The following is a 15,454-nucleotide window of genomic DNA, read 5'->3' on the forward strand; positions in this document are numbered from 1 at the left end:
CAGTGGTAAGATTTTTTATTTAATGTTAAAATAATATATATTAATATAAAAAAATTAATAGTAAATATAAAAATAATTGTTAACAAAAATTTTAGTAAAATCACAATTTAATAATTAAAAAATTATTGAAAAATAGGTATCTTAGAAAAAAATAATTTAATTATTAATTTTTTTGAAAATATTTCGTTAAAAATACAATTTAATTAATAAAAGAATAATTTATTAAAGGATATTTTGATAAGCAAAATTTAATGATAAAAAATAAAATTTTTGTTAATGGATATTTTTTCAAAAAATAATTTATTTTTTTTCATAAAAAATGGATAAAGTTAACATTATTAACATAAAAGATTTAAAATGGATTAAAGAGGAGGTTTTTTAAAAGTTAAAAGGGAGGAAAATGTACATTTATAAAATAGAGGGGAGGAGAGTGATATTTTACCATCTCGCAGGGGAGGGGAGTGGCATTTTCTCTATAAAAAACAATGTTTTGTATATTTTTTTGATACATTAATAACAATATTTTAGAACATCCCAAACTAAAAAAAAAAGGTTGTGTTATTATTTTATTGATTGATGTGGCAAACCCGTCTCTAGCTCAGTGGTTAAGAGCTCATATCAGGTAGTTTGGAATATAATAGTAGTTAGCATGTGCAACTTGAGAAATTATATAAAATAAAAAAAGGGAACATTGAAAAATTAACATAACCGGTAATGAACAAATGATTATATAGCACCAAATTAATTACTCTAAAAGGATAATTAATTAGTTTCTAATATGGATGTATTTGCATGGATATGATTATGGTTGATGACTGATGAGGACCTGGTTTAGTCTTATGCCTATTTGTCTTTATGAAAGATCGAATAATACTTGGTTGTTAGTTGTTACACTTTTAATTAAGACTCTTGTATGTAGCATTTGCATATAATTTAGGCAACAACTAGGAGAGGCCTATTTGAATATAATTTTGCGGTATCTAGTTATTAAACGAAAATTTTGTGGATTAAAAATGACTAGAACTTTTCTAACTTTGTTTATATATAAATTAAAGTTTACTTGTTACACCGACGATAATATAAAATAATTTATATGGTCATCATTTAAATTTTTCTTTTAAATGATTATTCGTCTATTCAGATAGTAAATACTAAAAACAATTATTTGAACAAATTAAATTTGGCTAATGTTAATGTGCTTGAAAAAAGAAAGAAAAAGTATAATGTTCTTTGAAAATTAATTTGCTATTAAAAATAAAAATATAAAATATCTTTAATTTTCAATTTTAAATCTTAAATATTAAATTTTAAATATAAATTATTGATATAAAATATAATAAATTAAAATTAAAATCTATTTAATTAACAAAAAGCTTAGTATTCTTTACTTGATGAAAAAATATTAAGTGACAAATTATTTTTGTAACGAAATTTAATTAATTTTTTTTATGTATTTTCTCTTTTTTGTATTAATGTTTTTGTGTTAATAAATTATTTGACTAATTAAACTTAATTACTAAAATAATTTATTTGGAAGAAAATTCAGGTGAGGTCGACTTTATGTGAAGTTGATATTTAAGAGTCGTTAGATGAAAATTTAGTCAAATCAGTTAAATCATTTAATGGCTCTCAAGTATCAATTTCACGTGAAATCGATTGCACTTCAGTTTTCACCATTTTTATCGAATAAAAAATATTTAAGGATTAACTACTAAATTGGTTTAATACAAAAAAAATCTAAAGATAAACAAAGTTGGTATGTGTTGGACCCCTTTCAATTTAATAACACCTTTTTGTGCAGGCTGTTCCTAGTTAGCTTTATTAATAATCAATTGATGTAATCATGCTTTCTTTTCATGTGACAAATAAAGAGATTAAAGCGTTAATATAATGTGGCCAGAGGCCACTATTTATATAGACTCTACCAAGGGAATTGCACATTATAGGGCCACATGTAGGGTCAAACAGAGTTTAGTTTAATTAAGCACTAATATTATTTTCTTGATTTGCTAATTAATTTGCTTAATGGATTGTAACACCAACATGACAAGACATGTATACTTTTCTGCCAAGTTGGATGCCATAAAGATAGGGCTTGGGACCGTATCAAACAAAGATTGATTTTGTTGTGGCGTTCATGGAATATTATTTAGTATTTTTTTTTTTACTTTTAGATGCTCTGGTTAAATGATAGAATAAAATATTGTATATTTATGTATATTGTTAGAAGATCCAAATTTACAGTAGTACCCTTGGTGATTTTATGAATTGGTTTCTCTATTAACATGTGTCAAGTAAAATCATCTTAATATATACATTATTGCTAAATTTTGCACTAGATACAAAGATTAATAACAATTAAAATATATATCAATTTCACCAAAAAAAAAGAAAGCTAAAGAAAAAGAATGCAACAAATCCATGATGATTCAAATAATAAAAAAGTTTTAATCACTAAGTCTAGTATTCATTAATGAAATTATTGTATCACAAATAGTGATCAATGATTACAAACAATTTTATCTGAATTTCTCTTGCTCTATATATCTTTGGTCCTTTACCCACCTTTATTAGGAACATTTGAGGGCAACTTAATTTATTTACCAAAAGTTCGATTAATTTAACTTGAATTAACTGAGATTTTATAAAAGATATTAGGGTCTCCCAATTTATTTATTTTTTTAATTTGAAGACAAGAATGTAGATACACAACAAGTGTATGTGCTCCAAACTTCCAAATATCTTCTTCAGGAATTACAAAAAAGAACATAGACTCTATTACGTCCTTTTTAAAGTATAATTTTATTTTTCATCTCTTGTGAGTTTGAGTTGGGAGATCAGATCCCACTTTTTGTTATTTATTTGTTTATTTATTTTTGGGTCATCCACTGGACCAACTTTTATTCAATCATTCGGTGAAATTTTATACCTTTGTAAAATGAAAAAAAAAAAGAAGCAAAATATTATAAGATCAACTGAAAAAAAAGAAGAGAGAATTGATTTCTTTCATGATGCACAGAAGATAACCTAGGAATATACAAGAAGTGGGTGGTGGGTGTCTTTAGAACCTTCAATTTCTAAGCTCACTATTGCTTTCCTTTGTCCCAAGGAAACAATGACATGCATGTTAATCCAAGCAACCAAATGCCTCAAAAAGACAAAAGCCTACGTTGATTGATAAATCATAATAATATCAATTATTTCATTTCATATTAACATTAACAAGTTATTAGGACGTGCGTGGAGCATAAGTTGTCAAATTGATAATTTGAGATAATATTTTATAAAAAAATTGTCAAAACCGAAGCTATCTTTTAGATACCACATATTTGGTTTGTTGTTTAGACTACTAAATTAGTATTTTCATTCGTAATAATATTACAAAAATATAAATTTTTAAAATTATATTAATTTTATTTTGATATTATAGCTTATAATATAAAATATTTATAAAATTAAATTATTTTTATAAAAAAATTATAGAAAGACAAAAATTTTGTCAATTAAAATGACCAAAGTTTTCGTAGTTCGTAGATAAAAAAAATCAAATAATAAGATTTTTAGTTATTACTTTTATGTGAAAGAGTTAAATTTTTTTATTAATAATTAATTTTAACATTCATTATCTAAAATTTAAAAGAATTTAATGTGTATATTTTTACATTTAATTAGATATTAAGTCTATTGAACAAATAGAAATAATTAATTTTTATGTTTACTTTTATATTTGAAAAAATATTTTTTTATGTATATAAAAATATAATTATATATTAGTATAAAAAAATTTATAGTGATAGTTATAAAATTAACTTAAAATTATTTTTTAAAAAAATAATTAAATCTTGATTCTAACTTTTAATCACGATATTAGTATTCTCTCTATATTATATGTAATAAATATTTGAAGAAGGAAGAAAAAGTGAAAATATAGATTAAAAAGATAAGCAGTAAAATTTTAAAACTAAATAAAATATATATATATATATATGTAATAATAATATCTTTTATTTAAATTATATTATGTTGTTAATTTTATTTTTTGTATAACAGAAAGTTAGAGAAAAATAGAAAATGAGAAAAAAGAGAAAGAATATAAAGAAGAAGAACGAGAAAGATCGTTAATTTTGGAAGAAAAAATTTATTTTAATTATAATAAAAAATTATCTAGTGACATATTTTGATTTGTCAAATTACTAATATAAATTATAAATTATATATAGAGTGCGAAGAATACACAGAAATAAAAAAGGGAGAGAGGTAAATAAAAAAATGCAAGAAGAGAATCTATTAATTTTGAAAGGTAATAGATCTGCTAGAACTTGAGAAGGGAGTTGAATCAAGTTGAGTTCAAAAGTGAAATTTTTTTGCTCTGTTTTTGTAGAAGCTGATTATGTAGGAGATTTTTTTCTTTTTGTCTCTAAAACCAGAAGTAAACAGAGAAAGGAAGAAGAAAATGAGACTAGCATATATCCTAGTTCGGTTTTTTAGTACCATGAAATCTATATTCAATCTCCACTACAATAATGGTAGAATTTTCACTGTAATCAACTAGATTATATACACCAATATCAATGAATTACAATCTTAATTCATCTAGTATCAAATTTTAAGCTTATACCCAAGTCTAGCTACTACCAAATGTTGTTCCAACTTGACAAAGAGAAATTTTATGGTTCAATTAGTCACCAAATATTATTTCAACTTGACAAGGAACACTAAATCTTAATTCCACAAAATTAAATTACACAGAAACTATATTAGCTTTTTCATGCATCTCTCTTATCTCTTCTCTCATTGCTTTTTCATATTTTTCTACTCATAATAACAAGTCTTTTTTTTTTCAATTACAACAAAAACATGAGATAACCCATAACACTAAAATTTTAAATGAAGCTCAAAGTTAAAGAAAAATAATTTATGCTCAAATGTAAAAAATAATACTCAAAATATCACTCTCTTTTCTTTATCTTCAATTGATGTTGTGAGACTAGCTTTATTGGAACTCTTCAAATTTTTTCACTGCCTCTTCTAATTTTTAGTACATTTTTTTCGTTGCAATTATTTCCTTTACTATACAATATTTTTTTATTTTGTTCCACTATTTCTGCTATTCGAAAAACTGCTCCATTATCTCTATAGTCCTTGAAGTTTTTTCATTACCTCTATAGTTCTTGCATATTCCATATTTTCTATCAATTTCTGAATTTTGATCCTTTATTGTTCTTAGTGTAGTGTTGTTGTTCTTGTGTTCTTATTATTTTTTTAGTGCCCCAACTTTTTCATAATAATGTCAAATGTTTCACTTTTTTTTGTTTCTTCTTTTATTCCAACTATGAATTTTCAGAATCCTCTCTCTTGACTTCTATTATCTGAATGTTGCTCATTCAGGATATTTGGCTGAGGCTTTATTTTTGTGCATTTAAAGCATGTTGAAACAACATGAATTTTGGTTGATGAGAAGTGAAATAATCGACCTGTTGTCATAGAATAACTAAATAAAAAAATAAGGAAGAGGTAATAAATATAAAATATGAAATATAATTTGATAGTTTTAATAGTAATGTTTACTAGAATTATTATATTAATAGATATATTTAATAATATTGTAGTAAAGTATAAGAGAGAATAATATAAGAGAAAGAGAGAATGAAAATTATTTTATTACTATAATTATGTGTTACGTACTGAAGTTTAACCTCTATATATACATGTAAGGAAGCTACCTTTTTTCCATTATTATTAAATACAAGGACTTTGGTAACAATGAACTTCAGTATGGAAAAGGTGAACCACCCATGGTCATTCATTATTGTTCTTATCGTAACACTCCCCTTGAATGACCATTTAGGATCATGCCTCGTTAAAACCTTACTAAAAAAAATTCAAATGGGAAAAAACTTTAGTGAAAAAAAAGAGTACAAAATCCTTTGTGATGGGATTGTCTCATTAAAAACCTTGTCAAGAAAAATCCAATGGAAAAAAAATTTGACCAAGGAAAAAAGAGTACAGCCTCCTCCTCTTGTCGACATCATTTATTGTCTCGAAATCGGCACATCCCAATCTCATGTACCAATCTTTCAAAGGAGGATTTTGGGAGTGACTTTGTAAATAAATCTGCCAGATTGTCACTTGAGCGGATCTGTTGGACATCAATTGTCCCTTGATTTTGAAGATCATGAGTGAAGAAAAATTTGGGAGAAATATGCTTTGTTCTATCACCTTTGATGCATCTGCTTTTAAGCTGAGTAATGCATGCTGTATTATCTTCAAACAGGACAGTTGGAGCTATCTTATGGTCAATCAGTCCACATGATGACAGAATATATTGGATCAAACTCCTGAGCCAAAAACACTCGCGACTAGCTTTATGTATCGCAAGTATTTCAGCATGATTAGAGAAGGTTGCTGCTATCGTCTGTTTTGTGGACCTCCATAATATAGCTGTACCACCATATGTGAACAGATATCCTGTTTGAGATCTCCCTTTATGTGGATCAGACAAGTATCCAGCATCTGCATAGCCAACTAATTGTGACTTGGATCCATAGGGATAAAACAATCCCATATCAACCGTCCCATAAAGATATCAAAAGATTTGTTTGATTCCACTCCAATGTCTTTTGGTTGAAGAGGAACTATATCTTGCTAGTAAATTCACAGCAAATGATATATTAGGTCGCGTATTATTAGCAAGATACATTAGTGCTCCAATGACACTAAGATATAGTACTTCAGAACCAAGGATATCTTCATTTTCTTCTTTAGGACGGAATTGATCATTTTTCACATCCAAAGATCTTACGATCATTGGGGTACTCAAGGGATGTGACTTATCCATATAAAATCTCTTCAAGATATTCTCTGTTTATGTCGCTTGATGAATAAAGATCCCATTTTTTGTATGCTCGATCTGCAGGCCGAGACAAAATTTAGTCCTTCCAAGATCTTTCATCTCAAACTCTTCTTTCAGAGTTTTTATAATTGTTGGAATCTCTTCAGGAGTTCCAATGATATTCAAATCATCAACATACACAGCAATTATAATGAACCCAGATATAGATTTCTTTATGAATACACATGGACATATATCATCATTCTTGAATTCATTTTTGGCCAGATACTTAGTAAGACAATTATACCACATTCGTCCAGATTGCTTTAGACCGTATAAAGATCTTTGCAATTTGACTGAGTATAACCCTTGCGAATATTCATTGGATGGTTTAGATATCTTTAGTCCTTCAGGGACTTTCATATAGATATCCCGATCTAATGAGCCGTATAAATAGGCTGTTACCACATCCATTAAATGCATATGCAGTTTATGATATGTAGATAAACTGACCAAATAACGCAATATTATCGCATCCACTACAGGAGAATACGTTTCTTCATAATCTATATCGGGCCTTTGTGAAAAACCTTATGCCACAAGTCGGGATTTATAGCGTACAACTTCATTTTTCTCATTTCATTTTCTCACAAATACCCATCGGTATCCAACAGGTTTTACATCTTCTGGTGTAAGGACTACAGGTCCGAAGACTTTACGTTTTGCAAGTGAGTCTAATTCAGCCTTCATGGCTTCTTTCCATTTTGGCCAATCATTTCTTTGTCGACTGATCTTGGCTCAAGATCCTTACTTTCATGCATGATATTTAATGACACATTATATGCAAATATTTCATTGACAATTGTCTTATTTCGGTCCCATTTCTCTCCTGTAAAGACATAATTTATCGAGATCTCGTCATTTTCACAATTTTCAGGTACGTGAACGTCTTCTGGCGTTAACACTATATTAGAATTTTGGACAACTGCAGGTGTCTCTGTTATGTCTTTTTCAATAGAAATATTATTTACCTCTTTTCTCTTTCGAGGATTTTTGTCCTGGGAACTGACAGGCCTATCACGCTTCTGGCGTGAATTTACTTCAGTGGCTACTTGTCGTACTGGGATATCAATTCGAATTGGGGTATTTTCTGCTGGTATATAAGATTTAGTTATCCTCTTTGTATCGAAAAATGCGTCAGGCAATTCATTTGCTATTTTTTTGCAAATGTATAATCTTTTGAATTTCTAGTTCGCATTGCCCTGATTGAGGATCAAAATGCATCAACGATGATGCATTCTAATTTAGTTTCTTTTCAAGAAGCTTATTCTCTCCCACTAATGTTGAAAATTTTGATTCATTAAAATAACAATATGCAAACCGGGCTTTAAATACATCTCCAGTTTGTATTTCAAGATACCTCACTATAGAGGGAGAATCATATCCAACATATATCCCCAATTTTCTTTGGGGTCTCATTTTGGTGCGATTAGGTGGTGCAATGGGAACATATATCGCACATCCAAATATTTTTAAATGGAAAACATTTGGCTGCTGGCCAAAAGCTAATTGCATAGGAGAGAACTGATGGTAACTCGTTGGCCTTAAACTAATAAGTGCTGAGGCATGTAAAATAGCATGCTCCCAAACCGAGGTTGGGAGATTTATTCTCATAAGCAAGGGTCTAGCAATTAATTGGAGGCGTTTAATAAGTGATTCTGTTATCCCATTTTGTGTGTGAACATAAGCTACTGGATGTTCAACACTTATTCCATTAGCCATACAATAAGCATCAAACGCTTGGGAAGTAAATTCACCAGTATTATCAAGACGAATTGCTTTTATTGGATTTTCTGGAAATTGTGCTTTTAATCGAATAATTTGAGCCAGTAATCTCGCAAACGCCAGGTTGCGAGAAGATAATAAGCACACATGTGACCATCTTGAAGATGCGTTTGTTGGGACCATAAAATATCTAAAAGATCCACATGGTGGATGAATAGGTTCACATATATCACCTTGAATCCTTTCTAGGAATTCAAGGGACTCAAATCCAATCTTTACTGGTGTGGCCTTAAAATTAACTTTCCTTGAGAACATGCAGCACAACAAAATTCACTAGTTTTAAGAATCTTCTGGTTCTTTAGTAAATGTCCATAGAAATTTTCAATAATTCTTTTCATCATGGTTGTTCCCGGATGACCCAATCGGTCGTGCCAAGTTATGAATTCATTTGGGCTAGTAAACTTCTGGTTTACAGTGGCATGTGATTCAATTGCACTAATCTTGGTATAATATAACCCAGATGAAAGTGAGGGTAAATTTTATAATATAACTTTCTTATTTGAATCATGAGTTGTGATATATAAATACTCATGATTTCCTTCATTCATAGTCTCAATATGATATCCATTTCGGTGAATATCTTTAAAACTCAACAAGTTTCTTCGAGACTTGGTAGATAACATTGCATTATTTATTATGAATTTTGTTCCTCCAAGAAACAAAATTATAGCTCTTCCGGGGCCTTCAATCACATTGCCTGAGCCAATAATAGTATTAACATATTCTTCTTTTGGCACAAGATGAGTAAAATATATATCACTTTTGAGAATAGTGTGCGAACTTGTACTATCCGCAAGGCATACATCTTCATTACATATCCTTACCATTCTCTTCAAAGATAAATAATAATAAAATAAGTAGTATGCACAGTTAAATTGAATAGTTGATCGAAATTATTTTTCTAAAAAATACTGCATATAAAAATAATGTCATATACTAAACGTTTATTTTAAAACATGACATATTTAATGATTTCAAAATTCATAAACATTAATATTTCATCATATTTGAAACTTAAATACATAAAAAATAAAACTTAACAATATTATTTATTTACATGAATGCTTAACAGTCTCATACATTAAACTATTCCATCGTTGATCAAATGACCAATATTTCCTTCAGGATCATCAAAGAAATCAGATACATCATAATGAGTGGTGAAATTTTCAGCATCATTTGATACAAAATTCGACTATTTTCCCTTGTCGTCCTTTTTCAAAGATGCCTGGTAAAGATCGACTAGGTGCCTTGGGGTACGACAGGTACGTGACCAATGGCCCTTTCCACCACAACGAAAACACTTATCCTCTGTTGATTTATTCTGCCCGATATTTATTTCTTTATCCCACTTCTGGTGAGATTCTTTCTTTTGAATATAATTCATTTTCCTTTCATAATTTTCTTGTTATTAAAACCTTGCCATTTACCTCTTCTAGAGTAATTTGCCGCATTTACTTCAGGAAATGAGGCGACGCCAGTTGAGCGCGCTTCATGATTTTTTAAGAGCAACTCATTGTTGCGTTCAGCAACAAGAATGCAAGAAATTAACTCAGAATATTTTTTTAAATCCTTTTTCTCGATACTGATGCTGCAGGAGCACATTCGAGGCATGGAAGGTTGAAAAAGTTTTCTCCAACATATCATGGTCAGTTATCTTTTTCCCACATAATTTCATTCGTGAGGTGATTCGAAACATTGCAGAATTATATTCAATTATAGATTTAAAATCTTGTAGACGCAAGTGCGTCCATTCATATCGAGCTTGAGGAAGTATCACCGTTTTTTTATGATTGTACCTTTCTTCAAGGTCTTTCCAAAGATCTGCAGGATCTTTTAATGTGAGATATTCATTTTTCAATCCCTCGTCAAGATGACGACGAAGAAAAATCATGACTTTGGCTTTATCCTTCTGGGATGCATTATTTTCAGAGCCTTAATGGTATCTTCAAGATCCATTGAATCAAGATGAATTTCAGCATCTAGTATCAATGATAAATAATTGTTTCCAAATATATCAAGATCATTGAATTCAAGATGAGAGAGTTTCGACATAATGAAAATTTGTTACCTGAGTCTTCCTAAAAATTTGATCAAAGCCTCGTGTTGATAACGTGTTGTAGAATAACTAAATAAATAAATAAGGAAGAGGTAACAAATATAAAATATGAAATATAACTTGATAGCTCAATTAGTAATGTTTACTAGAATTATTATATTAATAGATATATTTAATAATATTGTAGTAAAGTATAAGAGAGAATAATATAAATGGAAGAGAGAATGAAGATTGTTTTATTGCTATAATCGTGTGTTACGTAGTGAGGTTTAACCTCTATATATACATGTAAGGAGACTATCTTTTTTCCACTATTATTAAATACAAGGACTTTGGTAACAATGAACTTCAGTATGGAAAAGGTGAGTCACCCATGATCATTCATTGTTGTTCTTATCGTAACACCTGCATCATTATTAGTTTATTACACACATTAAATTAACTTTGGACTTTTAATCCAATAAATATTTATTATCATATTTATATTCTAAAATCAATCTTATCGCAATAGAAAAAAATATTTTTTTTTTAATTTTAATAAGGAAATGTCATGTGAAATATTTTGATTATTAAATTAATTAGTAATATATATATATATAATATAGCTATATTTTAATTTTAATTTAATTTAAAAATAATTAGAGAATATCATATTGCATATTTAATTGTCAAATTTGTAATTAGTCATTGATAATAATATATAGGACAGATAAAGTGGTAAAAAAATGAAAGAGATAGAAAAAAAGAGAGAGAGGAGGGGAGAACCTTTAATTTTAAAGGAAAGATTAAATTTCAATTGTAATGAGAAAATGATATATGACACATTTTGGTCATAGTTATTAAAACCGGATCGGACCAACTTCACCAGTGATCTGGCCGATTTGGTTAGCCAATTAGACCGTACCTATATTTGAACCGATCAACGGTGGTCAAATTCGTTAAAAACTGGCTGGTTCGTGCTTCAGATCGCACCAGACCCGCGCGGGTCCACGGTGCGCTCGCGTTCGAACAGGGGCAAGCAAGTTTACACCATCTCTCCTTTGTCATTGTGCTATCTTACTTCTTAATTATATATCTGACAAAAACTAAATATATAATAAACCATCAATGAATTTTTATTTTTTTATTCTTTTAAGCATAGATTAATATGGATACCAAACAAGTAACAACACATAATATATAAACATATTGATATTAGTTGTGTCATCTTTTGTTTTTACTCATTCATTTAAATTGAGAAAGTATTTTGTACTAGTGACTAATTTATTATCTCTTTTTGCACCATAAATTATATCTAAGAATTGATATTTGATTGTTATTAATATATTTTTTAAAAATATGCATTTAATTTTTAATTTTAATTTTATTTTTATAATTTTATACTTTTATTTAATTATATCCGGGTCAATCGGATAAATCAGTGATCTATCAGTTAAACTAGTAACCCAATTGTATAACCAGATCAATTATATGTGATAACTATGATTTTGGTTGTAAAATTAGGAATATATAATAGATTACCAATAATTTAATGTTGAATTAATATTTAATTCAGCCTTCAAATTTGTACGCAAGTTTTAATTTAGTCTACAAACTTTTAGTTGTCGATTTTTAGTTTTAATTAATATTTCAAACTTTGTAAACGTGACTCACATTAGTCTATAGAATAATTTCTAACATACAAATGTTAATAGAGTCATGACATAAACAATCAGATACAACGTTGAAACTTGTAAAATGATATCACTTTAGTTTTGGCACTCAAATAACCAAAAAACAACGCTAAATTATTTGTTTTGCAAGAAAATTTTTTAATAAAAATCATTTACAGTGTTATTTTTTAACTATTTAAGTGTCAACCAAAATGACATTATTTTATAAAACTCAACTTCTGTATATAAAAAATTGTTTCAAGAACGAATATAAATTATATTTACAAAATTTAAAAACAAAATAAATACCATTAAAATTTCAAAGATTAAATTAAAACTTACATACAAATAAATTCATAAACCAAATTAAATATTATCACGTTCGAGCTTTCTACTTTCCTAGAGACTCAATAGGTGGTTCACCTCTTTTTATTTCTCCCCTGGTTCCATTGACATTGTTTTTAATGGTGTATGAGTAGTCTTTGTCGTGCTCATTAATTTACTCATTTATTTATTAACTGTCTAAAAGTAATAAACGTGAAATCAGTTAAAATGACGGTTTATAATTTAATTAAAAATTTTGGAGTTCAAATATTAAAAATAATAATTTTTATATATAAATTATATATAACAAAGAATATTTAAAAAAAAATATGCATCAATCCTTTTTATATCCCTATTATATACTGTATAAGAGAAAAATTTCTAAGTGTATCGAGAATATTAAATAGCAAAATTTTACAAGAATTTAATATGTGCAAACTCTGCACAAGTAACTACTTATCTAAACGTATACAACTGACACCTTTTTCATTTAACACCTCAAAAACAAAAAGGTTATGAAAAGAGAGAGAAAAAAAAGGTAGAATTATAGTGTTATCTACTTATCTTGGTCCTGAAAGTTGAACCCCACGGAGAAAAGCTTCAGTATTAGTATCTGATGGTGCTGATGAAGAAGTTCCAGCCTCACTAGTTGACATAGAAAAAGGAATTGAGTGAATATTAGATCCTAATGGAGAAAATCTTGATGGTGGCTTAGGAACAGTGCAAAGACCTTCAAGCATTTGCACAACTTTGCTCATTGAAGGCCTTAGATTCATGTCTTCTTGTATGCACCACAATGCAACTTTGATTGCAATGTCTACCCTCTCATCATCTTCATCTGCTTTCAATTCTGAATCAACAATGTCTCTTAGTTTCCCTTCTTCCATCATCTTGAATGTAAAATATGGGAAATAGGATTTCTCCGAGCTTTCGCCCGGATCATAGTTTTTCCGGCCGCCAATTATCTCTAACAAAACCATACCATAGCTGTATACATCACTCTTCTCTGATATGGCGTAGTTTGTTATCCACTCTGGGGCGAGATACCCTCGAGTCCCCCTTAGTGTTGTGAAAACATGGCTTTGTTCGCGCGTCATGAGCTTAGCTAGACCAAAATCTGAAACTTTGGCATTGAAGTTCTCATCTAGAAGCACATTTTCTGGTTTGATATCACAATGAACAATCTTTGAGTCGCAATCTTCGTGAAGGTATGCGAGTCCTTTCGCAGTTCCAAGCGCTATATTGAACCTTGTGTCCCAATCCAATGAAAATTCTGCTTTGTTTTTGTTGAATATCCATTTATCCAAGGAGCCATTAGCCATGTACTCATAAGCAAGAAGCCGGTGAGTTCCTTCGGCGCAAAATCCTTTAAGCCGAACCAGATGGTGATGATGAATGCTACCAATTATGCTAACTTCAGCTCTGAACTCTCTCTTCCCCTGGCCAATTCCTTCCAACTTTTTCACAGCTAGTTCTGTTCCATTTGGTAGGACTCCTTTGTAAACCGAGCCGAAACCCCCTTGCCCAAGCTTCTCAGAGAAGTTATTAGTTGCGATTTCAAGATCGTTGTAGCCATAGCGAATTGGCATGCCAGTTAAGTTCTCCAAGAAAGTGTCACCATCCGAATTCTCTTGGGGAGTCTCGGCTGAATGTTCACTTTTCTTGTAGTATCTTAGGCCAAGAAAGATCATACCAGAAATAACAAGCAATGTTAAAATCACAATTATCACAACAATCACGGTTTGCTTATTACCATTTCCACCATCACCTTTGTCAGTGCCGCCATCACTAGAGACCTTAATGTAAGAGACAAAACCAGTATCCTTATCGGACTTCTCAAAGCTTCCGATCCAATCCAATAGAAAACAGCTTCTTGAACTTTCTTGGAAGAACATAGCAAGGCATGAACAATTTTCACTGCAGGAAGTCTTGCAACCAATCAGATCAGTTCTCGAAAAGGGTGGAAGGAACCCGAGCGCAAAGTAGTTTAGTCCATCGTCCACCTTAACTAGCTCAATTGCACCTTTCGAGTTACAAGGAGAGGCAAAACCCGGTTTGCAATTAGGCCTAGAGCTTAGAACAGAAGGACAGCTGCACTTTCTGTCACCGGTGCATAAATTGTAGGGATCACAAGGCTCCGGTGTGCTGCAAGAATATTCTGGAATTCTTCTTGGCGCGACGCCATCCAATCCTTGATTTTGGAGACTGTAGAATGTGATAATGCCATCACTTCCCAACACTGCAGTCCAAGTATCATTCACAGCCTCATTATCTTTGAAAACAAATTCCCACAACAATGACTTATTCTTGTCATAGAACCTCCAAGAATTCGCAACAATGGTTGCTGAAGCCACCTCATTGCCACCTCTATTGACGATTCTGCGGCTATCACTCTGCATAGACCAATATGGCATTGGTTGCAGAGTTTGTAACACGGCCGAAAGAGTGACATCACCGGACGATCCAATCTCAAGAACATAGGTAAAGTTGTTAGAATCAGGCTCACTAACAAGTTTCATTCCCTTATGGAATTCCTGCATTGGAAGCAATGTATCCGTCGGATCATCGAAGCTCTGCCAAATCACTTCACTGTCATTACTCCCAATCAAAACCAAATTCCCAGTGTCCTTCAATTCCATTGAAGAAACCCCTTTCCCACTTGTGTCACTAGACCAAACAATTTTCCCCCCTTTCTCCAAAAAAGCATTACCCTTCTCATCAAACACAAATTTATCAAAATTC

At 30.1% G+C, this 15,454-nt stretch overlaps 1 protein-coding gene across 1 annotated transcript in view; it reads right to left on the reverse strand.

Moving 5' to 3' along the window:
* Positions 1 to 13,108: 13,108 nt before the first annotated feature.
* The window catches only part of LOC107495387 (G-type lectin S-receptor-like serine/threonine-protein kinase SD2-5), a 3,069-nt gene continuing 723 nt past the window's right edge, over positions 13,109 to 15,454 (reverse strand). The window contains 1 exon segment of the mRNA XM_016116539.3: positions 13,109 to 15,454. This exon segment is cut by the window's right edge and continues 28 nt beyond it. Coding sequence (XP_015972025.1) covers positions 13,273 to 15,454 — 2,182 coding nt within the window. The 3' untranslated portion in view covers positions 13,109 to 13,272.

This window comes from Arachis duranensis, chromosome 6, assembly GCF_000817695.3.
Source record: "Arachis duranensis cultivar V14167 chromosome 6, aradu.V14167.gnm2.J7QH, whole genome shotgun sequence".
Classification (NCBI taxonomy): Eukaryota; Viridiplantae; Streptophyta; class Magnoliopsida; order Fabales; family Fabaceae; genus Arachis; species Arachis duranensis.